The 27287-nt window shown below is 38.2% G+C and overlaps 1 protein-coding gene across 1 annotated transcript in view; it reads right to left on the bottom strand.

Annotated features, from left to right (window-relative positions):
* ADARB2 (adenosine deaminase RNA specific B2 (inactive)) overlaps positions 1 to 25750 on the bottom strand; it is a 468279-nt gene extending 442529 nt beyond the window's left edge. The window contains exon 1 of the mRNA XM_006111888.4: positions 25186 to 25750. Coding sequence (XP_006111950.1) covers positions 25186 to 25285 — 100 coding nt within the window. The 5' untranslated portion in view covers positions 25286 to 25750. The remainder of the gene's footprint in view (positions 1 to 25185) is intronic.
* Between the last annotated feature and the right edge of the window lie 1537 nt (positions 25751 to 27287).

Below are 27287 nucleotides of genomic sequence, written 5' to 3'. Positions count from 1 at the left end.
ACTGGGACCCACCTGTTCTAGGTGCTATACAGTCATATAATGGAACACTCCCTAAAGAGATTACTGTCTCAGGCCTACTCTACACTATAAAGTTTTGTCAAAAAAGACAGCTTTCATTGAATAAAACAGTTGTTGTCTACACATCACAATGCTATTTTCACCAACAAAATTATCTTGCTTTGCCAACAAAATAAAACGATCTCCCTGAGATATGTAGAGATTTTTGCAGCAAAGCTATACTGACACAGTCTCCCACAGTGCCCATCCTGACTGCTCTGGCCCGCAGTTTGAACACTTCTGCCCTGCACCCAGGTGCGTAGGCTTCTGCTTGGATATAGTGTGGAAAGGTGTGGAAGGGCATTGCCACTTCAAGACAGAGGCAAAGCATGTGTGTGGTGGGGAGGGGTTACATGGGGTCATGTGCCACTTTCTGCTTCCCCCACCTCTGATATTTGCAAACATTTAGCTGGCCTTCAGAGCTAGCTCATCTTGGCCTGCCTGGGTTAGGGGAGAGGGTCTCTGTTCTTCTCATCCTGCACCTCCTTCTTTGACTTTGAGGGAGAAGAGGGGGTAGGGAAGAGCAGCTGGTTGCTGCCTGCTAGTCCAGTGCCCACCTTTTGCCTATACAATGGTAAATGGCCATGGGGGAAGGACAAGGTATGGGAGGGAAGAGACAATGGGCAGAGGGTGAGGCATGAGGCAGGCAGAAGAGAAGGGAATGGGGTATGAAATAGTGGGAAGAGGAAGGGGAAGAGAGAGGGAAGAAAAAGATCTATGGGAATGGGTGAGGAGAAGCAGCTTTTTGTATGGCCAATGTTTCTGAAGACCATGCATCAGAAACCTCTGTCAACTACACTGTGTTGAGGACAATGAAATGGCTATTGTGATACATAAGCACCTGCAGTATCACCGAGAAGTACCCCTTTCTACCGATGTACTCTTTCACAAGATGGTCCAGGGCCAAAATTAGAATGAACATGCTATCTTTTGCCTTATGCAGTTAGGGAATCCCATTGCTCCAAAACAATCCACTATTTCACACACATTGACAAGAATACAGTCCGTCATAGCATGTTATGATTATTGGCCCTGCATGCTTGTATAACTGCACTGGGCAAATCTGAACCTGGGACTTCAGGATCTTAATGTAGGAACCTCTACAGCTTGAGCTATAAAACTAGCTAGCTCTTAGTTTAGACTGTAGAGCTTACTCATTCCTGCAACAGCTCGCGTGTCCATCAGATTTTTTTGTGTCTGTGCTCTCTCCATATTTAATATCTAGGCTTAATTTATTTGTCAAGCACTCATTTGGGGGGAGAGATATGATGGGGGGAGGATATGTGCTTGCTTCCTTATGACATTATCCTTATAACATTGGCTATATTCTCCTGCTTTTCTTCAGACTGCAAATATTTCCATCTGACTTTGCCAGATTTCTGCATCTTTAAAAAAAAGTCTTTATGCTGTTAATTCAGACTCAACATGCTCATTTCCATACTTTTAAAATGTCATTTCATCTCTTTTGATCCAGTTCCATTTCTTTTCTTTTCCTTTTTTCGTCCTCATCTTTCATACACTTTCTGAATTTGTAAATGAATTTCATTGGTTGATAAAGGATTTGAAACACTTTCAGAAGCTAGTCCTCTGAAACACAGACTAGCAGATTGCTTAATCACATTTCTCACCTAGCACCTGTATAATAAGGGTGATCCATAGGGTGTGAAGCTGAGAAGCTACAAGTGAAGATGAGCTAATGGACCTTGGCCAGGCTTAATTAGAGTTTCCAAGCCAACCCTTTTTTCCTCCTCTGGTCACAAGAGTGTCAGCCTATCAGTTTTATAACAGCTGTCAGCCTTTTCTGACTAGTTTATCTTCATATTTTCTAGTTTGGTGTTGATTCGGTGGTGAGGGGGAGTTATTTCTCAGCAGCAGAGGAGCCCTTTGTTCTACAGGCATTGTAAAGATTAGGCTTTTCTTCTCAAAGGCATAGCCAGCCTCACCTGGAAGAGGCTGAGCTGCTCAAAAATTAGAGTGCAATTCTGAACTTGCTGAGATCCAAACAATTTAAACTCAGCAAATTCTGACTTTTTTTTTAAAGGAGTGCCCCAGATAGCCATCATGCTGATAATGGACTCCCCATCTGCCAACAAGGCTAATATGGGGACGCTTACTTTCCTATTCAGAACTAGTTTATAGCACCTTACCAACTGTGTACAGGCAGTCCCCAGGTTACGTACAAGATAGGGACTGTAGGTTTGTTCTTAAGTTGAATTTGTATGTAAGTCGGAACTGGAACATATTGTAGGGGAAACTCTAGCCAAACATTTCTCCAGAGCTCAGTTTTATTCTCCCACACCTCACTTCCTCCGGGGCCTTTTTTCTCAAGCTGAGGTGTCTGCTGAGAAAAGCCGCTCCGCGTCTCCCTGGTCTGCTGGGGGGAGTGAGGGGGGACGCTAGCTTCGCGTCTCCCTGGTCTGCTGGGGGGAAGCAGCTAGTGCGGGGTTGCCTCACCCCATTTGTAAGTAGGGATCCGATGTAAGTCGGATCCATGTAACCCAGGGACTGCCTGTATATGTAATTCCCGTTAGGGGCTTCAAACCAGCTGTGCAGCATGTAACTCAAACATATATTAATAATAACTAAAGATTGCTCAGATCAGGATCAGCTGATAAATTACTCCTTGCCTGGGGGATAAAGAGGGTGAGCTTTTAGCTATGTAAAAACTGTAAATATTTTTCTTCAGCTTTTGTTTTCTTTGAGCCAAAAGCATCTTCAGAGGGACATCTGTTTCCTTGCCACAAAAAGAAAAATGTTGGGGTTAGCATTGCTCTTTGCAATTATTCATTTGATTTTGCCCTGAGTAAAATGTTCAAGAACTCTGCCATTTGGGAGGGGGTGAATTCTGCCACTGGCTACAATAGTTAGTTGTTTTCTTCTACCATTTAGTTTGTCTTAGTTTATTATCTTTTCCAGTTAGCTTTGCAAAGTGCCTAAGGGACGAGGCTACTTCACTTTAGTTTGTTGTTATCCTCATCCTTTTTCCCCCGCCGTAAAAGAGGAATATGGAAAAGTTTACTCTGCCTTTCTCCCACACCAAAGAGAAGGATGCAACTTTACAATCAATTCTTGAGTGCTTTACATATACAAACACAGTACTTACAGGAAAGATCTTCGCTATCCATATGTTCATCTTCTTCCCTTTACCTAAACCAGGCGATTACCTCAGCAGCTCAGCTGTGTTATTGAGACATTTCAGCGTGAAATTTGTTTTTCCTCACTGAACTTTAAGCGGAATTTCAAGTGCCAAGTCTCCAAAGCCAAGTGGGGCTATTAAGAGATAATTACTAATTATGCTAATTTGAGAAGTTGTGCTATTTCTTTCTCTGGTCATTTTATCTGCAGCTCTCCTGAGAGAACAGTCCCCATTCAATGTTAATAACCTTTCTTAGCTAAGCGTTCTGTGGAGGACAGTGTGTCCTAAATCTGGGAATATTTCACAGTTAATCGGGCTATGTGACTGTGAATTAGAAAAAGAAGCTAGTTGAATCAATGCTAATGATTCACTATATAATTTTTTGCAGCAGCAGAAATATTTGATTTCTATTAAAATAAAATTATTAACAAAAGATTGCCAATATATAAATTAAGTGAAACACACCTATGTGATTTGAAATATAAAGTGTACCAATAATGCTTCATAGTATTCATTTTCTAATCTTAGTTATTTCTATCAAACACAACAACAAATTAAAACAAAGAGCAGATTTGATTTCCATGTTCCAAATGTTCTCTTAATTTTTGCAATACTAATTCATAGGTATCAAGTACAACTTTCCCTAACTCCATTTTTTAAAAATTCAGTATTTACTTAAATTGCATAGTATGCAGAGAGGATAGGGAACATTGATGGTTTCATTATCTGGATGATTACCCATCTCTTATGTGGCATTACATAAATACTCCATTATTGATATTGAGGTAGCACCAAGAACCCCCATTGTGCTAGATCTTGTACAGACATACGGCCATAAAATCGTACTTTCCCCAAAGAGTGTATAATCTAGATCTTATTTCACTATTCCACAAACCAGATCATTCCAGTAAATAGTGAAATAATGTCATGCTAGGCTTAATAGCAGATATCTACTATTTCCAAGACACAGTTACTTTCACAAAATATGTTATAGTAAGGGGCCAGTTATTGAAATGCTTGCTCATCCAATTATCACACTCAATGGGACTGCCTGCAGGTATAAAAGCTACTGCTGGGATTGCAGGGTTAGGTTCTAAATTGATAAGAATACCTCAAACACTACAAATAATTGACAGACAATGTTAACATCTAAAAGCATGTGAGCTAAATTGAAACATATATATGTGTACTTGCAGCCAGTTGACGGCAAAACATGGCATACATATCCAGCCTATAAAGAACTACATCTATATATTTTTTAAGTAAAAATAAATAAACTCAAGACACTGTAAATTAGTTTGGTTTTTAATAATGTTTTTGATAATGCATAAAATTTGGTATTGGTCATGGGTTTTTAGCAAGCTTGAATAAGACTCTTCTCTGCTACTGCACTTTAAATTAAACAGTGATCAAATTATTTATATACAATGTCTGTGGTTTCCATTAAAATTTCACATTTCCTTAGAGCTACTGCTACCACAATTGCACTCATGACAGAAACTGTAGGATTGCAGTGGGTGATATTTGCTGCGGAATGCCAACTTGGTAAAGAACAACTTCTGCATCATGTCCTCAGAAAAAGAAATACAGGAAAAAAATACTCTCTCCCTTCCTGCCTCCTTCCCGAAATGGCTCTTCCTATGTTGATGGTCTGTAGGCAGCTTGATTTTTCCCTTTAACATAAATAGCACTTGCCACCCATCATTTTCCTGATTCAGAATTTCTGTAGAAAACAACCAATGGCAACAACAACAACAGCAGGAAGCCCATAAGATCGTGCAGTTTGCAGATAAATTAGGCCCTAACGTTAGAGACAATCTTTGTAAAAAGGGACATGTAACTTTCAATCCAAACATCACCAGAGTATGAATTCCCTGCAATCTTCTTTGCCTATGTAACTTCCTTTTCTGACACACCTGGATCCTTTCAGCTGATTTTTTCTTTATCCTACTATAGGCATGTACTGCATCAGCAAAATAAAAAATTGAAAGAAAAATTGAAGAAATCATGTTTCTAGCTGAAGGAGTTGTAATCTTAACCTTTAAAAGATAATGAACCAGAACCATATTATGTTCTGCTCTCTTTACACCACTAGGTGGTGCAAAATGTGAACTAACTACTTAACTATCTAGTTGGAAATAACCCTAGCCTAGGACAATAGTTTTCAACATTTTTTTCATTTGTGGACCCCTAAAAATTTTGAATGGAGGAGAAGACCTCTTTGGAAATCTTAGAAACAGTTTGTGGACCTTCAGGTTGGAAACTATTGTTATATGGTAACAACACCCATCTTTAGAAGACCCCTTAGGCACAGTCTGCAGAGCCCCAAGGGGTTGAAAATCACTGCCTTGGTAGATGTGGGAGTAGAGCTAGTATAGATGACTATTAAACCTCCGTCCACACAGTCCCAACATTTAGGGGCCATTGCCAGCTGGAAAAAATTAGAGCAACTGCTAGACTGCTCTAATTACCTGTGCAGAAATTCTTAGGGTTGTAACTGGCTTCCAGCGATAGTTGGCTTTTCGTGCAGTGCTCAGTGGGAACTGAGTGATGTAGAATCTAGCACAATATCTTGTGTTCTTTTCCTGGACAAATGTGTAGCCTTTTCTTTCTCTTTTGCATCCACAATCTTTATAGAGAGACTGTGGGATCATTGCTTCAGCCAACTTCTACACATGTAGTGCATGATGGGCAGGCCCTTCAATGTTATGGAAAGAGGGGACTATCAGGTCAGTATTTGAACAATATTGTAAAATAGGGTAGTTATGAAACTCTGTCTTATTCAAATATGCCTGGATGCCTAAACTGGGGTAGCCGAGTTAGTCTGTTACAAAAAAACAAAAACAAAAACAAAAAAACCACCACCACACACCAACAACAAATGGCCTGGTAGCAATTTATAGACTAACTACATGTTTTGTCAGTTTATAAAGTGCTATCAGACCATTTGTTGTTTTAAACTAGAAGAGTTCAGTGAATTCAGCGAGGATGTTGGAATTCTTTAAATTGATTAAATGAGTCTTAATCCTAATTCACAATAATTATCCAAGGTTTTTGCAAGTATTATGTGGAAATAGAGATTTCACCTGGACATAGGAAATACAGGTCCTAAGAACCGTCTCTGTTGGCTGGAATTAAGTCTTGTTGTGAGGCTATGTTGCTGTTTTGCCATTTTTTCTCAAAAAGAAGAGGACTTGTGTGTATATACGTGATGAACTTGGATCGGGGGGCTACTCACAGATCTCGCCCACCTCTAGGCATCTAGTGTCATTGGGGAATGTCTCCTCTTTCCCACAACTAGTATCCCTGAAACTTTGTGAGTGTCATCTTCTTGGGTGAGAATGCGGTCAGCTACTCCATTCCCCTGACTTGCCTCTTTAAAATCCCCAGTTCATTAGAGTAATGTGCAGTCCTGGCACATGGCAGACCTGCTCCCACCTCCCTTGCTGGATAAGGGTCAGCTGAAGCAAGGAAACCAGGCTGTCTCTGTGAACACAACTGCAAACAGTAATAGAGAATATTGCAGAAGATTTTTATTGGCTCAGATGGTATGAAAAACAAAGCAGGTATTATTTCAAAACAATTCAGATGGCTGCTGGCTGGCAGCATCACAATGCTATCAATGGCTTTTCTATTTGTACTTAAGAATTATGTATGAAAAAGTCTGACTGTTGCATGTTTGACCTGGGTCATGTTGAAATGAAGGACTGGGTCCCTTCAACTGGCAAATTCATGAGGATATTCATTTCTGGAGTGAGTAAACAATAATTGCGACAGACATTTTGGGACACTAGGTTATGGCTGGTCCCTTTTGCAGGAATATATCTACCAGGAGCAGAATGAAACTGACTCATTCAGTATAAGGGACAGGCAAATAAATATTTTTCTACCATTATTCCATTTGTTTTCTGCATCTCAACGTAATTTACCTTGCATGCTTCCCTTTCTGAGCTGGAAAAGATGAGAAGGAAGAGTATCCAGTCCCACTGCTTTCACTGATAGCACGCAATGGCAACCAGCAGTTTTCAATGCCCAGCCTTTATATTGTGATTGTTCCAAAAAGGCTCTTAATCAAGTTTAACGGAGGAGAGTTCTGTAGGGATGAAATTAATCCCTCACTGAAAAAACTCTGAGTAAATGGGCCTACGTGGAGAACTCTACAGGGAGTAGGGGAAGAACAGGATGTAGCCCTGAATTTGTAAAGCTACAGGACAGTCCTATGTTTACAAATTGCTGCCAGTGGGATGATGGGCTTCCCACCGTGCAGCCTCATATTTAGGGTCAGGGTGGAGCACTCTCTTCCATGGTACAAAGGCATGAGTCCCCCATTGCCTTACTTCTGTCCTGCCTTTTCCCACCTTCTTGTCACACTAGGAGACAATGTGGATTGCGACCTTTTTCCAGAAGAGGGAATGTAAATGAAGCACTCATTAGCATTTCTCATGCTCTCATTTGCATATCCTCTTTTGATGCTTTTTGCAGAAGAGGTGTTTTGAGCAAAAAAGCCCCATGTAAACAGGGATTTTTTGCGCAAAACCCTCTTTTGCACAAGAGCCTGTAAACCTCATTTTTTGAGAACTAAGGGTTCTTGCACAAAAGGTCTTTTTTGCACAAAAATGCCTGGATGGGGCTGGGAATCAGGGGTTCAGAATGCAGGCTGCCTGGGGGGAGAGAGGAAAACCCCAGCCCTCGGTCACTGCAACAGCTTGGGGTCAGGTGAGAAGTGTCTGTCTATGCTTGCTGCAGCTCTGGTGGTCACTGCTGGGAGAGGGGTGCATGTACCCCTCTGGGAGACAGACAGACACACAAATAAACTATGAAATATATAGCAGGTAGCTGACCCCTTCTTCACCCCTTTTCTCCCTCCCCCCCATGGGGTTATAGCTGTCCTAATTCTCATCTCTGGCCTATTGCTGCTCCCCATTCTAAAGTGTAACTCCCTCCTACCAAACCCCTCTCTCTCCATTTTATGAGAAACAATCAAATTCCAGGCACATCCCATTGTCTTGGCACAACCAACTCTTTCACTTGCTTTAAGTTGTTTAAGTTACGATAAGAGGAAGGGGCATACCAAATTTGGTGGTCCTAGCTCTTACCATTTAGGAGTTCTTAAACAAATGGACTCACAGAAGGATGGATAGACCAACAGAGACACAGATACAGTAAGATCTCATGTTTTTTAAGCCAATTGCATCATTTTTGAAACCTCACTCATGGCATTTGACTCTACACATGTGGTCGCCTGTACCTGCATGGAGCTCCACTAACTCCCATGGGCATCTGTCTGCCCTGAGTTAATTGCAAGATTGGGGTCTCATGATGCAGAAGACTCCACGTCAGGGTGAATTTCATTGTAAGAGAATAAAACCAGCACAATAAAGCATAGACAATATTCCTGAAGAGTATGAGATATGAAGAGATTAACTAACTAACTCCAAGGCTGGCTTTCAATCTTGGCTTGTCGGATAAGGTTAGAAATGGCTTGAGAATTAGGAAAAGTCTGAATTGAAGGTTTGTTAATGAATCTATCATTAACATATCATAGCTACTTGAAGAAATAAAATGCAACAAGAAACAAACTAGGAGATACCGCAAAGCAGCTAGGACAGAGTCCATACAATGTAAGACAGTGTGAGAATAGTAACACCAGAGGGTGAATATAATCACATGTACTTAAATGGTAAATAATTAAAACCTGATGAGTCAGATTCTTCCCTTGGAATTTGGCTCAATGTAAATTGAAAAGTATGTGCTTGATAGAGCTCCTAGTGAAGCCAATCTCAAAATTCTCATTGAATTCAGCCCCGGTATATGAATATGCATGTAGGTTAATATGAATATTGCTGGGGCACATGCTAGTGTTGTATTAATATGCATGTTACTACAGTGTCTCTGTATAAGAGTTTAAATAGAAATGAAATATAAACATGCATTCATAGCTCTGTAGTTGCACTGGTAACAAAACAGTGTAAAGTAGCAGCATTTTAACATGCCTATTTCTTTTAAATCCGATACTGTGCTGCTACTGATATGTATCAACAAGGCAATTAATAGATGAGGGGTCTAGACTGATAACTTCTTGTGTATTATGCAAGTGTATTTTTAAACTCCTTGGGATGTTATGTTCTAACAATACACTTCTGAGATGGAATAAAGACTTTTCTTGAGTGTGCAATTCTAACTTCCATTTTCTTTCAGAAACTCTGGCAGCGACCCATTATTTATAATGGCAGTTTATGTGACACTAATTATAGAAGTATTGCAACTGAAGTCAATTTGCATTTGAAAACAATATGACTACCCATATGAGCGTGACCTATAGGACAAAATTCCTAATCAGAATAGAGCCCGATCGTATTCACATTGCAAAACGCCTACTAATTTTAAAAAGATCAGGATTAGACTCCTGGTCTCTTTGGCTCAGTACTACCATTTTTTTGTTTCTGATCAATTTTAAAATAATTAAAGTTGTGCTTTTATTTCAATCTGCATTTTCCCATAGACCATAATGTATGTTATCAATTGCATTAGCTATTTATTTTTGAATCAATGTGTTGTAATATGCAGACTGCACAAGCATGTATATATAACGCAACATGTAACTTGTGCAAAATATAAAGTAAAATTTTCTACTGGTTCTTCCCACATTTTAAGAAAAAAAATGCAAAATAAAAAAAAAATCACTTTAGAAACACTGTTGCATACTATTAATGTTATTTTATAATATACCGCTTAGGCAGCATTTATTTGTGAGGTTCATTGCTTGCCTTAAAAGATTTGCATTTGTTCAAAGCATGAACTTATTCTAGGTTTAAAGTGATAACAGCAAACAAATGTAAAAACATAATGAAATCACCTCAAAATCTGCTTACATTCTCACTCTTTATACTAACCCCCGTCATAAAAATAATCCACAAAATTTCACTGAGATTACTCCATCAAATCCCATGTCCATCAAATCCTAAAACATACTCCACCTTCTAGAGAAACTATCATAATAATTGTCTGGGCTCTTATCTGATGAATATGCATTAAAGCAGTAGAAAAAAAATTAATTTAATCTACATTATTAGGGAAAGTTTCTGAAACAAGCTGTTGTGCAGAAATTCATGTAATATTCTAGTCAATATTCGCCACAAAGGAGCTGTCCCTTGGAACAGAATTGATTGAAGACGGCTTCCTATATTCAGTCAGTGCGCCATAATATTATTAACTTTACAGTATGTTTCTGTGTACAGATTGGGTGACTATGTGCATGTCCGACTGCATGCATAACAATATATTGTGTAATATGTCTGTCTGCCTGTATTTGTATGAATACACAAAACACATTGAAGATTATTGAAAAAGCTCTTTTTAACCTTATGCAATTAATCATCATAATCTGTCTCACAATGTACCACACTATACTAGAGTAAAATACTGCACAGGTGAATAGGTGTGCCACCCAGCACAGGCAATATTAAAGTAATGATGCAAACCACTAACATAGTGGCCTCAAGTCAAACTTGATGAACAATCCCTGTAGTGTCTCACAATTGATGCATATACACAAATATGAAACGGTGTAACACTCATGCAGCACTGAGACTGGGGAGGCAAGGACAGTTTGGAAGAAGGAATGTCAGCCTCTTGACTTTCAGTATGTTTGCTTTTATTGGCTACTGTTTCAGCCTCAGTACTGCAGAAACATACTTAACAAGTTATTCACTTTTGTTATGATAAAGAGTAGGTTTTCAGGAAAAAAATTAATTTTTTCATGAGTGACAGAATATGTGATGAAGCCCTTTAAAACATTATATAGATATAGTTATAGAGATGACCTTTTTCAAAATATGATTTACTCAAAAAACAATTTCTATGATTTATTATCTGTACTGCTTTTGCCAAGAGCGTCCTGGAATCAGGCTCAATCTCCCAGAGGCTACTTCAGCCAGCTCAGGAGATTTTAGGTGCTAACACTCTGGTGCGGCAGTGGAGCTGAGGCAGGCACTCTTACCTGCCTTGGCTCAACACTGCTCCCAGAAGCTAGCAGTGTCCCTTCAGCTCCCTTGGGGGAGGGGAGGGATGTCTCTATGTGCTTCCCCCCTCCCAAGTGTTGACTTTGCAGCTCTCATTGGTCCGGAACTGTGGTCAATGGGAGCTGCAAGGGTGGTACCTGCAGGCAGCGGAGCATGGAGACCCCCTGCTGTCTCCATCTAGGAGCTGCTGCCAGTGGGCTATCTGATCACTTTCAGGAGTCATTTGGAGTAGCAGAGACCCCTGCTCTTCTCCCACACCTTAACCCACTGCCCTAGCCTGGAACCTGTTCTCTCCACCCAGACTTCCTGCATGCTGCTCTCCTTCCTGCACCCCAACTGCCTGCCCCGTCTCAGAGCCCACATCGTATATCCAGAGCCTTTCCCGTACACCTCCTCCTTCACTCCAAACCCCTGCCCCAGCCTGGTTGGGGGGGGGGGGGGAGAGAAACAGAGAGGGAGGAAGAAGAATGGAGTGAGCAGAGGGCAGGGCCTCAGAGAAGGGCAGAACAGGGGGGTAAGCCTAAGGGATGGGTGAGTCCAAGGTCTTTGGATTTTTCACTTGACAGATGGCAACCCTAGTACAGGTTCTGATTCAAAATGTTTTTAAGCCCATGCTTAACTTTAAACGTGCACTAAATCCCATTGACTTCAAAGGAGGCTGGAAATGTATGTATGTACTTTGCTGAAGAAGGGTTGAATTTTTGAGAAAACGTTAAAGTGGTTTTCTGAATCAGGGCCATAATGCCTTGGAACAGCTTGGCACTGGCTAAAACAGATAACCGAATCCCTGCCCTGAAGATACTGCCCAATCTAAGGACTCTCAGACGTACTTCCAATATTTGCTTGAATCAGTTTTCTCCATGAGTAAGGATTTGTGTCACTGTATTTGTCCATATTAGTCTGGGATCTGAACCAAGTCTGAGCCTCCCGCTCCCCCCACCAGTCTTCCCTCTAAGCTGCACGGCAGCACAGCTTCACAGGTGATTAATCAGTCTGGCCCAGTCAGAGGCTCAGGGCTCTGTGCAGGGAGCTCACTGACTGGGCAGGGCTGATCTATGTGAAGCTATGCAGCTGTGCAGCTTAGCGGGAACACTGTCCCTCACAGCCACATCTGTCTACATCCATAATTCAGTCCCACTCAGGTCAGCAAGCACCGAGGTCCTCAGACTCTTTGGAGAGAGAAGAGGCTAGCCTTGTCATTTTGCAATATGGACACAGCTCAAGCCACAGACTCAAGTCAGAATGTCTGCATGTTGTAATATGGACACTCTGGCATGGGTGTAAGACCTGGGTCCAGCAACTGTAAGCCTAAGTTTACAGTGCAGTGGGTTCCTTGAGTACTGAGTCCACAAGCATGGTCTCACAGATCTGGGTTTACAATTCAGATTAGAACACCAGGTGGGTTTAACAGAGACACACAAAACTTAAAAAACAACAAATAGTCTAGTAGCACCTTAAAGACTAACAAAAAATGTAGATGGTATGAGCTTTCATGGGCATCATCCACTTCTTCAGATGATCTTCAGAGACAGATAATTTGGTGGAGACTGGTTGAAGAGAAAGACAATAAATTCACACAATTCATGTACCCGGAGGATCACATAGGCTTTGTTTAATAAATATATTGTGATAATAATGGTTTCTTTGGCGCCTTTATAGTCATCCTTCAATATTTTTTCAGTCATTACTGCAAAACACTGTGGCTGTGTCTACACTGATGCGATCTTGCACCAAAGTGGCCGCTCTTGCGCAAAAACTTTCTGCCTGTCTACACTGGCCGTGTGTTCTTACTCAAGTAAACTGACGTTCTACTGTATAAAATCAGGGCTTCTTGCACAAGAACTCTGATGCTCCCGCTCAGGAATAAGCCCTCTTGCACAACGGTTCTTGCGCAAGAGTCCAGTATAGACAGGCAACATTAATTTCTTGCACAAGAAATCCCTATGGTTAAAATGGCCATTAGAGCTTTCTTGCGCAAGAGAGCGTCTATACTGGCATGGATGCTCATGCGCAAAAGCACATCTCTTGTGCAAAAGCACATGCCTGTGTAGACACTCTCTTCTGGAAGGGTTTTTGCACAAGAGCTCTTCCACAAAAGAGTTCTTGCGCAAGAAGCTGCCAGTGTAGGTGTAGCCCGAGACAACTTCTGTGATGCCAAATTACAAAAGGCTCAAATCATTGTGCTACACCTTCTTGGGAATTTGGCTAAATAAATGAAGGAAAGGACTTTGTTGGTGACTTTTATTTTGGTGTTTTTTTTGTTCCTAAATAAAATGACTAGTATACATTATAAACTAAGGAGCCACAAATTCTCTGTTCTTTTTTAAAAAAAGACTTTTTACATTTTTTTTTCAAAATGAAAAACATCAGATGCTTGTAATTTTTAAATGCCTTAACCTGTAAAATCAACATGCTTATTCTTTTCAAGTTCTGTTAAAAATTTGTTCTTGATCTCTGAATTACCTGCCATGTTTTAACTCACAGCAATTATTTATGACTAAGAAGTATACCCAGTTTATAATGGAAACTTCTCTTAACTGCAGTAAAGCAGCCTAGTGGTTTTTCAGGGAATGGGAACATATACACAGAGTGAATTGCTGGCAAAGAGCAAATGCAGGGATTGTGAAGATTTCTAATTAAATATAAATGTTGCACAAAATTAGATAAACTTGAAAATGATTATATCTTTTAAATTAATCATTTATATCAAGGTTTCAGAAAAGTCGCTATCAAATTTCTGTTAGTTCTGTATACAGATCCCACTTTTACAGATCCCACTTTTACATCAGAAAAGGGGAAACATGTGTTACACAAATATACTAACCTTACAAAAAAGCTAGTGATATGCTGCTAATATGGTTCCAACAATATTTTCCTCACTCAGCTTCTCAAACCTTTTCCCACGAGAATAGCATCAGTGGGTGAAATTTAACTGTATTGTGGGAGAAATTTAACTATCACAATCAAAAGAGTTACACTAACAGAATACCTTCTGAGGATCTGGCTCCATCCACTGTTTTCCTATTAAAAGAAGTGAATCAAAACACTGGCTAAACACTACCAAAGACAAAGGCAACACTGTTTCACAAAGAAATACAATAGGTCATTTGCTGGCCTTGTTTGTGCTCTGGTTTGTGAATATTGATTATGTACAATGGCACATGCTTCACCTTCCATAATCTGAAATGGCCAGGGATACCATGGGCTATCCACTCCTGGAAAAATGTTCCATAGATTAAATTTGGTGCAACTTGATGAGCTCCAAAGGTGAATAAGGTTTTATTTTATGGAACTGTGTGTTATAAACTTCTGAATTCTAAACCTGACCTTGATCCTGAAGTCCACAGACAAGTCTCTTAATCTGGTTCAGTTTCCTCACTGGTGAATTTTAGGTCCTCTGTCTCTCTAATTGAGAGACTTAATATGATAATTTCAGCATAAGTGTTTTGAATATTCAAAGCATAGATACCTAGTATGTTGATGATGATGATGCATTTTTATTAACACTGATAGTAAGGTTATGTCTATGTTACAGAGGTTTTTTTTGAAAAATGGCTGTTTTTCTGAAAAAAACCCTTACGGAGCGTCCACACGCTGTGTTTTTGCTCAAAAAAATTAAAAAGAACAGAGGAGTTTTTCCAGTGTAGGTATTCCTCATTCTACGAGGAAGAATGCCTTTTTGCCAAAGAGCTCTTTCACAAAAATGTGTGTGTGGATGGGGAAAAAGGGTTTTTTTGCACAAAAAGAGGAAAGAAGATAAAGAACAGGTGCCCTGGTGGCCATTCTGTGCCTAACAATCAGAGCTTACTTTTGAGAGAGCGTCCATGCAAGTCTGGATGCTCTCTTTCTCAAAAGCGCGTCGCTTTTTCAATGTGTTTTTGCGGTGTGGCCGCACTCTTGTGCAAGAAGTTTTTGCACAAGATCTCTTCTAATAAAAGCTTTTTGCGCAAGAAGCCTGCAGTCTAGACGTAGCCTCAGAATCCTTTCTGGCAAGGGTGAGTTAGAATTGCCTGAAGAAAGAAAATAATCTCAGTCAGTCAGGGAAAGCACCCCAACCATTGTTCCAATTTGAGGGTGCAGTTTTTTTTATGAGGCACTCCCAGGAATCCACATAAGAACCTTCTAGCACATCACTGACCAGAACAATATGTTTGAGGTTGATGCCATTGATTCAGAAAATGACATCTGGCTAACAAAATGTGCATGGTCTATAACTCATCTGTAAAAGTCTGTTTTGTCAAAGCCATTATTAGCCCTATTACTCTTGTAAACCACACTTATAAGAGCAAAGAATCATGATTTCTATTTCACTTCTCACTAATAAAAGAAGGTGAAGACCTTAACAAACACAGTTCTCTTTAGTTTTGAGAACAAATTGTCATCCATTGGGAACATGACAAGTTGTTGTTTGACTGCATTTCATCCTCACTGTTTACAATTTGTCCCAGACATGCTTAAATCTACAAAATTTTCATTCTCCTAGCAACAGAATACATAGGAGAGGTATGCTCTTAATATACACTATTGCTAGGACACAAGTTCATGTAAGGAGTTTTGTTTTTGGCTTGTTCTAGGAGAACTGAATATTAGGTATCCCCCTTTTTAGCATGTGCTGGAATACTGGAGAATCTGTTGTATGAGGATTCTTTTTGCTTTTTTTATCATCAAGTGACTAAGCTCATGGCTTTCAGCTGAATACACAAGGTATTTTTTGTGAATACTGCAGTCAATAAAATAAATCTTTGTAGAGTATGGCGGATGCCTATAAAATTGGCCATTTTAAAGAGATCTGGGTGATGGTGAACCAAATAATGTGATTTTTAAAACATCAGACTTTATAGACAAATATATCAAATGCTTTAGAATAATTTAATTCAGCAACATAGATCGATTAATACACTGTATAACAGCAACTTGAGGAAACCTTTGGTCAATAGCATGTGGGAACATTTTCTGCTCACACTGTTCTTTTTAAATTTTTAAAGATATAAACAGCAAGAAAAAGCTGAGCTGCAATTTAATTACTGTCTCTACTGCTTAACAATAGATAGAGAAAATACAGACAGCTGTGATTCCCCCCATCAATTACCATTTGTATAAATTTCAACATCTGAGTAGAAGCGATTGGCAAGGGGAAAGGAAAGAAGGGAGACATTAGCTAAAGGAAAGTTTTTTTTTTTACTTATAAGCTTCCTATACGTATTTTGTGTCATGTATGATAGGATAAATGTAATACAAAACACAAGCTTATGATCTGCTCCTGTTCCCACTGAAGTGTGAATTTTGCCATTTATGCAGCAGAAAAAAAATCAGCAAAAGAAGAGGCTTAAAGTAAACCTTCCCATTTTTAATGGGTTAAGTTAATGTAATTTCTGGTCTATAATATTTGAGTTCATTTTAAGAAAACATGTTTAAATTAACTATCAAGCCTGGCAACCAAATTTTAAAAAACATGTAGCAAAGATATTCATTTAATATACTTATTGATTGCTCTGTTTTTCCCCATTTGTTATTTTCTTTGTATGGTTTTGCATTTTTGTTTTAGCGCCAATATATTTGGAAATATTATATACATGCGTGTCTGTATATATATATACACATATAGTATGTTTCTGTATCTGTGTGTGCGCATTTACATTTTTTATTCGTGTTTATATATACACAATTCTTAAACATATTACAAAACCCAATAATAACCTAAATTTAAATATTTGGACTCTGCTGTGTTTAAGAGATATTTCCTAACACAACCTGGATTTTATGATGTAGCATGTCTAGAGCCGCTGGAGACTATTTACACACCCACACCCACACACACCAGCACAATTGTACTAGTTAGCCTCATTCTGAGTAGGACCTTACTATGAGATTACTATGCAAGTTTTAGTGGCAGCTTCAGGCCTGGTATGAGGGTGATATGTTATTAGTACGGGTGTCAAAGGCATTGAGTGATAATTATTTCTGGTTCATATTTGCCATGGCATTTAACTGACTCCTTCCACAGCCACCATTTACAGAATAAACAGACATTTTGCAGCTTCTAAGAAGAGGGAAGAACCAGGAAATTATTTAAATTTAATTTTGTGTAAATCTCTTTCTATAAGGATGGAGATACAAAGTCTGTCACATTAAACTTTTTTCTCTTATACCTTTGACTCTACATACTGGTGTTTTGTTAACAGGGAGAGGTGACTTCACTAATAATTCTGAGCACACTTTCTCTTAGAGAGAGAAAAGATTTTCTAAAGATGGTAAAGTCACACTTTGTTCTGCAGATTTCAGATTGAAATCTAATTGTGAACCACTGCCGAACCCCGTAAAAGAAAAAGAACCAACAAATTCCTTTCCTGTTGTGACTAACAATATTAATAGATGGCACATATCCAATAATGGCTGCAGTTAAGACTATTTTGGGACACAGTCCTCAGTTCAGTGGGATCTCTTGCATAAATAAGACTATTTAAGGGTCGCAGGACTGATGAACTGATGTAAATAAATTATAAAAGACTTATTATATCTGAGTAATATGATAATACAAATAAATAATGTTAATACAGTCTCGAAGTAATTTCATATCACTGGTACTCTTTTGCTTAAAAATAAATCATTTTCTGTCCACACATGTCACTTTATATTTTTTTATCTATTTTACTGCTGGCACTTTAAATCTACTACAACAGCAAAATAAGACAATAGGATTAACTTTTAACACATCTTCACATATAGGGTGCAGGAAAAATGTGGAAAACCATAGTGCTTTTAGGGGAAATGTAGTAATTTTCTACATACTTTTGAGAAAACAGTGTCAGCTGCAACACTAGAATATAGGAATTGCCATGCTGCATCAGATCTGTGGTACTCCTACAATGAGCAGGACACCAAAACAAAATCCTACTGTTGTATGAATGGGTACTCTCATTGGGTATATCTACACAGCAGGCAGTTATTTTAAAATAATGTCGAAAAACTGTCAAGCTGGAGGACTTCTTACTCCGACTCCTGTAACCCTCATTGTACGAGGAATAAGGGAAATTGGAGGAAGAGTGCTCTATTTCGAAATAAGTGGGAAGCTCTCAAGTTCGAAATAAGCTATGCAATTGACGTAGCTCAATTTACATAACTTATTTCGAGTTAAGCCCTGCTGTGTAGTCACACCTATTCTGTCCTCCATTCACGGACGTCAATAGCAAGCTTTCCCCTGATCTCAACTGTACAAGATGAAGCCCACGATCCATGCAGATATGCAGGGCTTGACAAATGGCTGTTTCTACTCGCCCATGGTGAGTAGATTTCAGCCGGTCAGCCCATTCACCGGCGCTGCACGCATGCGCAGCACTGGTCTGGTGCATGCGCGGTGCGGGGCTGGCAAGTAGATCTCACTGCAGTTTGTCAAGCTCTGCAGATATGATTTAAAAAAATCTTACTAAGTTCTGGAAGTCAAAAGTATCTGGAGGCAGTGAGTTCCACAAGTTATTATGTGCTGTATAAAAATAAATATAATTTTGTCTGTTTCAAAGGTGTTGCCTTTCAGTTTCGGTGTTGGATCACAACAACAGGTAAACAGGATCACCTGACATTCCTACCTTACCACCATTCATTAATTGTATACCTTTGTCATCTCCCCTCTCATGTTTCCTCTCTTCAGATGGAAGACTTTCCACAACTTTCTTTATATTGTATGTTTCTAGATCTCCCTATTTCTGTGATATTTTTTGAGACCAAATGACAAGAATTAAACACAGCATTCCAGGTGAGGGAGTACCATTCATCTATATAATGGTACTGTAATATTTTCATTGATATTTTTCATCTTATTCCTTTTGCACCCTAACATTCTGTTTGCATTTCTCTGCACATTCAGCACAAGTTTTCACTGAACTGTTTGTTCACAGAGATGTCCAGTTTTCAGCCTTGAATGGCGATGGTTAATTTAGAGCCCAGAAATACAACTACATACTTCAAATAATGCTTTCTCTAATTGCATGTTAAAAATACAACCTTTAAGAAGAGATATTAAGAAAACTTAAGATGTCACTAAATCACTTGTGTACTAAAGTTACCACGTTTGGTTACTTTATGAATTACTGGGGCTTAGTTGCTATTATGAGTTGATAAGCTGCTTCCATGAGTTAACAAAGTGCTCTTTTGTTAACATTCACAATTACAACATGCTTTTGCAAACTCTTCTAGGTTGTCTGAATTTTAAACAATGCAGCCAACAGGGGGATGAAGATCAGATAGAGAAGAAATGTAAGCACTTTATTTACTATTGAAGCTCATGTAATTTACAGGGAAATCAGGCTGTGATACATAAAAAATGTCAAGTCTATCATGAGCCCGTTTAGACTGATGTATCTGTTGATGCATATCAGCTTTATTGTCTGGATAACTAATAGTTTACAAAGGAAAAACTGTAAACTGCCTGCAAGGTTGTAGAGATAGTTGGCTCTAAATGTAGGAATCAATTTAGGTACATTACTACTCACAAAACCTATAGCACAATGGCCAGGAGGGTTTCCAAGTACTTCAATTAGTGGATATTAGATATTCTAATGTTTCAATTTTTCTTTTACTATCATGTACAGATATAAACTAGTGCAAGTGTTTGTACAGACCTTTAGTGGCTTTGATATTTCATTAGGCAATTTCAACTGACCTTTAATTTTTAGTACAGTGTTTCCCATTTCTATCAGTGGAACTGCGGAAAGGACTGTCATACATGTTTTTAAAACTACATTAATCTCGCTTAACAAACTGGAGTTTGTGAGCCTGGGTGTGTAGAACCATGTGGGAAACATCACCTGCTCAACTCACAAAGAGAAATGACAGCTGTTATGTGACATATAGTCATTTTATGAATTTTGATGCTTTGTGGGTGCCTTTAAGAAATTTTGAATAGCCATAAGAGGAAGCAAAAAAAACCTGAATTATTTTCTACTTATGTGACAAAATGAAGGTATGTATTCACAAGGCGTGCACAAGTATGGTGTGGATATCATACTGATTTACAGGCTAGTTCTTTTTCACCTTTACATAAACATTTAAAGGTAAATCCAAAATATTTGCTCTCTCTGCTAAGGCAAAATGCTCAATTTTATTGTCCCCTCACTTACATGCTGTTGCTAGGAAGAGGCAATTCTGCTATAACTAAATCCTCTGCTATTTAGATATGGACGCGTGAATCCCATATTTTTATTCTAAATTTAAGTTCAGCCATTGTAGCTAATGCCCTTGATGCGATCTCAAATTGCTGTCATTACACGGATCACTAGAAATTGGAGGTAATAGTTAAAAAAGGTTCAAAATTAGATAGATAAAGGCTTAATCAATTTAATTTTATCACCAAATCCAGTCCCTTCCTCTTGAGCTGTCAGAATATGAGATAAGCAGAGCACATCTTGAAGCATGACACAATCCTTTCGTGGAGAAGGAGTTGTGTCCCTGAACCTAACCCAGATGAAACATGCTCATTTATTACTTTGGCATTGCTGGGTGATGAAGAACCAAGCTGACTTCCTTATTTCATTCTTTAATTATTTTTTTTCTGAAATTTCATTTCATCATAATCCTGCCTCTCTCACTCACGCACAATACTTAGTGGGCTTATTTTGCCAACTTTTATTTCTTGCCCCTCGATATCAATAGCAAGCTCAGCTCCCTCTCTTTCTGTTGCCACATTTCACCGTGTGTTTATACCTGATTCGCTCCAGTTTCCTACCATTAAGTTGAATCAATGTCTTTGAAGAAATTACATTCAAACAATGAGTACATTTTATAATTTGCCATGTATAAAAAATAATGAAATAATGAAGTAGTGGCACATTGCAACTCAACAAATTCATGTTAAGATTCTAGTGGTTGATTTCCACTGAGATGAGGACAGTTAATGAAAGTTTGGCCTTTTGCAGCATGTTCAGCATGATGCAACTCAATTTATGTAGTCCCTTTTTTAAATCATTTTCATCTAAAAAAACCCTCTTTTTTAAAGTTCTTGTCTTTCCTTTCCTAATTCTGCACAGAATTTATTCAGGGCCCTGAGATGAATTGTGTCAGTAATCTGTTTATAATCTATTACATTTAATACTCATGTGCATATGGGCATGCAAAGTATTTTTTGTTGTTTTACAAGGAGACACACAGTCCACTAAATATTAACGTGGATTTATCCAAATTATTAACCATATTTCTCTAATGTTAGATCACACCATTGACAAATTAAAAAAATGAAATTAATACAGCTACAGGACTGTCATTCATAATTTACAGAAAATTAACGTGCTGATATTTTGGCAAATGTCTGTGTTTATTTTACAACAGCCCCTTGAGAAATTATATTTATTTACCATTAAGAGTTAAATTTGTTATTTCTGAATGACGGTGTAACTGTTCCTATAATAGCTTACAAAATAGCTATGAATATCAAAATATTTTAGCTTTGGAATACACTTTCTGCAAGTAACACGGCTACCCCTCTGATACTTTCTGCAAGTAGTCTAAATCTAAATTAAATGTCTATGTAAATATGCTTGTATTGTGATACGCGCTGCATGGACATATGATTAACCACTAATACTAGGGTTATAACTAAATCCTGAAACTCAATCACTATAAAGATAATACAAATATATAGGAATAACTGAAGAATATATTTGAACACTAAAACCATACAGTACATGGTAGTTACACTCTCCGCTGCCTGATTTACGTACACAAAAATAGTGCTTGTCCCTGTGACAGCGTGTCAATTTCACTATATTTCTCCTAAATAAAGGGAGAAATGTAACTTGTGTGGAATGTAATCTGTTTTTCTCAGGTGCAACTGCCTCTGGGTTAACTCCTAAAAGATAGTGCCAGGATAAATGAAAAATACAGCACAGGATTTGATATCGATACACAGAGGCATTGCATTAAAATTCACATCGATCAGTGTAAAAGAGTGAACAAAAACCTGGAAAGTAAAATTAGAAAGAGAAGAAGAATGGCATCAAATGGGGAGTAATAGTTGCTTCTACTCCAAGGCATGCCTAGGTGTTTTATGAAGTAGCACAACTTACTAACCTGGCATATAAACTCATCACAGATGTAGTATACAGCTAATATAATGAATTTATTTCTACAAATGATCTGTTTGCAATATTCCTTGAAGAGTGTGTGTTTTGATATATTTCATCTTCTCACATTGGTTTCTACTAAATTACAATTTAGCACTGGCGTGACTGTCTCTGTGTGCATTTGGGTACGTACATACACACCAATATATGTACACCCACACACAGAAGCACGCGTGCACACATCTTTTTCTTCAGTAATACCTGCCAAAAGTGTACCTGCTGTAGATAGTAAAACACCCACTGGAAAATAATTACATGCACAAACCTTTGGTATAATCCTTTAAAAAGGTTTATCCTCTATTGATTAAAATAGATTACATTATGTGTAGTGTCTGCAAAACGTGGGAAACATATTTATGTAAAAGCTCAGTTCTTTTAAGGGGCTTAATAAACATTTTTCTTGTTGAGTGCTGGATGTATCTGATTGATTAAGTAACACCTTTATATCAGAAGTTAACTGATTTTAGTAAAATATATATATATATATATATATATATAAAATCAGTTTGGAAATTGGTGTGTCCTAAAAACAGATTTAACAGTTTCAATATTGGGTTTTCCTTAAGTTGTCATCATATATTCATGTCTATATGAATTTTTGTGAGCAAACACTATGAGCCTGTGGAAAGGGAAATTAGAATAGTACCAACACAACCGCTGTTCTTACAATTCACATGGTAACCAGTTAAAATATTTGGAAACTGGTTACAAAGGTACACATTCCAAGGAATCAAAAATTAATTCCTGAAAGTAGTTAATCTACTGTGGGACAAATGTATCAATTCTGTTCAGGAATTCTACCAAATTCTAGTTGTTGATTCTGCACATAGTTATCATTTAGCAAATTTGCTTTCTTAAAAAAAAAGGCCCAACTTTCAGATTATTTCAGTAAAACACAAAGTTTATAAGAAATAGCATCTTATTTATTTTAACAGGTGTAATCTTTCTTCTATAGTTAAATGAACCATTGACTCATTTCTGTAGATCACAGTCTGTGGCCAAATTTTAACTTCCTGACAAGTAGGTTAGCTAAAGCACATATAACTTATTACCAAGTCAGTAGACTTAGGTTTAGGTAAAGACAAAGAGCCTTATGAATTAATAGATTTAATCCACATTAGTTATGCATGGGGGTGGGAACTTTTTCTTGCTTAGTGCTTTAGATAACAGTTCTTTTGTGACACAACATTATGCACAGTTGTAGAAGTCCCTTTGGGATCAGATAATGGAAATATTAGAGATTTGCTAAAATAAGTCAAGGTATATGCAGACTGCTGCTTTTCTATTTCAAGTATGCATTCACATAAGCACGTTTGTTTTACTTATGTTTAGAACACTATCTATTACTAAAGTTTTGAACAAAAAGGTAAAATGTCTGGTAAACATATAATAGTGACAATCTAATTATGTAGACTCCTCCTTTCAGCATTTGGCTAGTTATTGCAAGTCGCCACAGAAAGTCTGTTTTGGAGCCTTTCTAGAAAGTTATCAGGATGCACGCCCAATGACTTTCACATGAAGCAATAATTAAAAGACACATGAATAATTAACATTTAGGGCTTCCAAAATGTTTGATTAATTTCCAGGATCTGAAGAAGAAACAATGTACTCAAAGGCTTTAAAAGAACAGCTTGAGCTGATGAGCTAGCTGACAAACTTATCACAGGCCTCTGTAGCAATGACAATTACAGACTAGGTGGAATTTACAGCTCTGGAAAATCCTTTTGTATTAGCATCTTTACAGTCTAACAGATTGCAGTTGGGCATTTCTGACATTTTGCTTATTAAATGCATTTTAATTTACTTTAAATTACTTACAGTATCTCAACTTTAACCGTTCAGGCACAACACCAGGAATATGGCAGTAGTGTCTTATTCCCTCTATCTGAGAAAACAAGACTGCTTTGGGAAAAGCTTTTATTTAAGACATCCTCACAGTCTATGATGACATTCTGTAGCTTCACTTTTTTTTTTTTTGATTAGAGTGCTTACTACTTTACCAATTCTGTAATGCAGGTTTGATTAGAGAAGTGGATCAGAATTAATGCATTTACTAACTTTACTAAAGCAAGCCTACGCAAATATTAATAATAAGGCAAAAATAACTGTTTAGAAGTAGCTCCCCCATCAGAAAACTGTTTTTCTTCTTTCTACTGATTTCCAGCTTGTTTCACTAGCAGCAAGATAGTATATCTTCTGTCCTCTTTTACATACTAAATTTGTGCTTCATATGAGAGGTAAAGTGAGACTTATAAGGCAGTTCTTAATTATCATAGGAAGATTATTCTGATAAATAAAAACTGGTTCCATGTTACTGGAAAGCCAGTATCAGTGTTATGAGCAACTCTGAATCTGATGGTAATTTGTATTTGAAAAAGACTGGCAAAAGTCTAGCTTCTTTTTATTTCTTTTTTTAATTCCTAGGACAGCACAAAATATTATTTCATTAGGAATCATGTGATAACATTACGTCTGACAGGGTCAAAGGAAGCACTAGCTGTGAATTGTTGAGTTGTGCTGCAGTACCTGGATAAATAAACTGATTCAGTTGAGTACAAAGACAGAAGGGGGAAAAAACTTCCCTTTTCCTTTAACAAAATAACAGTCCCTATCTTTTTACAGGCATCCCTTTATTTCCAGCAATTGCAAGACTCTTTGTTACAGCCTACATGAAATTGTGGGGTATTTCACAATCCCTGTATCCAGTGTTCTGTGTAAACAGCATCCTGGAGGCTACAAAAGTGCATATATCCAAAATAAATAGACAACAAAAGCAGCAGCAGCTCAGAGAGAGTGATCGAGAGAGCATAGGAAGAGAGGGAATGAAAGAAAAGAAAGGTAGAGGGAAAGCAAAGCTTACCTTTCCTCTTTGATCTCCTTCTCCTCCTCCTTTTGGACTTGCATTTTAGTTGACTACTTGGACCTCCAGATGCTCTGTTGTTCCCCAGAACTGATGTCATAACTGTAGTTCAGTAAACAATAATATAAAGGGCTTTTCTTTCTTGTATGATTTCACCTCTGGGTTTTGCTGTTTTATAGGTCTGTGGATAAGATTCACTCTTCAGTACCGCCTGGTTTTTAATTCTAATTATTCTCTGTCACTTGGTATCAGCTGGGTTAAGTGTCTCTGATCTTCTGAGCTGACATGCTTAACTGCTTGTAGTGAGAACTGTGGAAAGGTACAGACGAAAGCTGCAGAAGAGTCTGGTTGCTCTCACTCAGGCTGCCTTTCTTTATCAGGGCTGTAAATGCACTGCTTCTACTTTTTGCACCTCTGCTAGTTGTTTGGCACCAGCCACTTTGAAGCCAATCATGCAGGGAGCTTGTCTATTTGCTGCTGCAAAGTCTAATTAGATCCAATCACAACTGTCTCCTGGCTCTGACATCAGCACCACCAGCCCTCTCCATCCCCTGTCAGCTTGCAAACTCAGCTCCCATTTGGGCTGACGGATATGCCTTGGACCTGATCGAAAAGAAGGGAGAACTGCACTGTAGGGAATAAAAACATACTGCCAGTTTATCTGGGAAAAGCCTTAGGGGCAGTTTACAAGAAGGGATGCTACAAAAGGGATTGCAAGGCTTATTTATTTATTTTATTTTATTTTAGACCATATGGACACCGACTATTATGCTTCCCAACAGAGTGAAATACTGTGACTCTTTCCCCTAACCACACAATTATTAACTAGTTCATTTATTGCATTGATTATTGCTTCAAAGGGAGGAATATGGGTTAATGTTGAAGAAACTCTGTATCCCCCAATCTTATGCAAGATACCCATTGCGAGTCTAGTAATTAAAAAGGTACATTTGTTTGCTAAATTCAAAATCAAGGGAAATAGTCTCTTTTGCGCATCATTGGGAATTTAGCAAAAGTGTGAGGAGGCTCAGACTGATTTCAAAATAGACATATTATACTGTGCACCTCCGCATTTTGGAAACCAGGCAATAAGGTAACTGGTATGGAGGACTGATAAGGAGAAAGACAGCAACAGCATTCCTGAGAAAAGCCTGACCACAAAATATTACACATTTATTAAGAAAATAAAAGGTTATCCAGCAGGTGTTTCACCCATTTAAATGACAAGGAACCTTTATCTTCAGGGCATTTACCCTCTTAGTGATCGTGTGATTAAAGAATATGAATCTGGAACCCCAGCTTACTAACACAGAAGAAAACAATATGAAAGAAAAAGTTATGCTAAATAATTAATGTCCTCAATGTCTGCTCCATTTGCAGTGAGCCACAGGAGTACAATAAAACCCTGTTGATTGGAACCCCTTTAATCTCAAACTGCCTCTTCTCTGCATTTAGGCTGCACTCCAGGCTGTGCAGTACTCACCCATTACTCAGACCTCTGTATATTCAAATGTTTTATGCCCCTGAAACTTTTTATTTTTATTTAGACAATTTATTTTTTATTATCTTTACATAGATATTTTTAAATATATAAAAAGGACATAAAATAATGCTAAGGGTTTTTTTTAAAAACCTTTAATAAAATCAAGCAAATTTTGTGTAAAGGTCTTAATTTGATGCACGTGTACCTAGGCAATGTGACAAGTACATCTATCCAATCCGCCAAAATCAGGTCTTGTAAGGCTGGACTGTGCATTATGCATAAAACTTATTGACTATGTAATTTTTGCTGTACAAGACACAAAACAGTTTTTGCTTTGATGACCATACAACCTAATGTCCTGGTCCTCTGCAAGTTGGACCAGTAACAAAAATAAGGTCTCTTGGTGGAAATTTGGGTGCATCCATATAGACCCTTCTGCAGGGTACTATATAAGTAAATCATGAAGAAAACACACACACACATCTACCACCATGCAAGGGCAGTGAATTGTTTGACCTGCTAGAGAGCTCAACTAAACAAGTCTGGAGGAAGGGCATTCTCTACCAATGCAACCTAAAAATGAGTCAGTCAGGCTCATTATCAGAAAGCTGTCACTGGG

This window comes from Pelodiscus sinensis, chromosome 2 (genome assembly GCF_049634645.1).
Source record: "Pelodiscus sinensis isolate JC-2024 chromosome 2, ASM4963464v1, whole genome shotgun sequence".
Classification (NCBI taxonomy): Eukaryota; Metazoa; Chordata; order Testudines; family Trionychidae; genus Pelodiscus; species Pelodiscus sinensis.
This window is presented reverse-complemented; position numbering and strand designations above follow the sequence as displayed.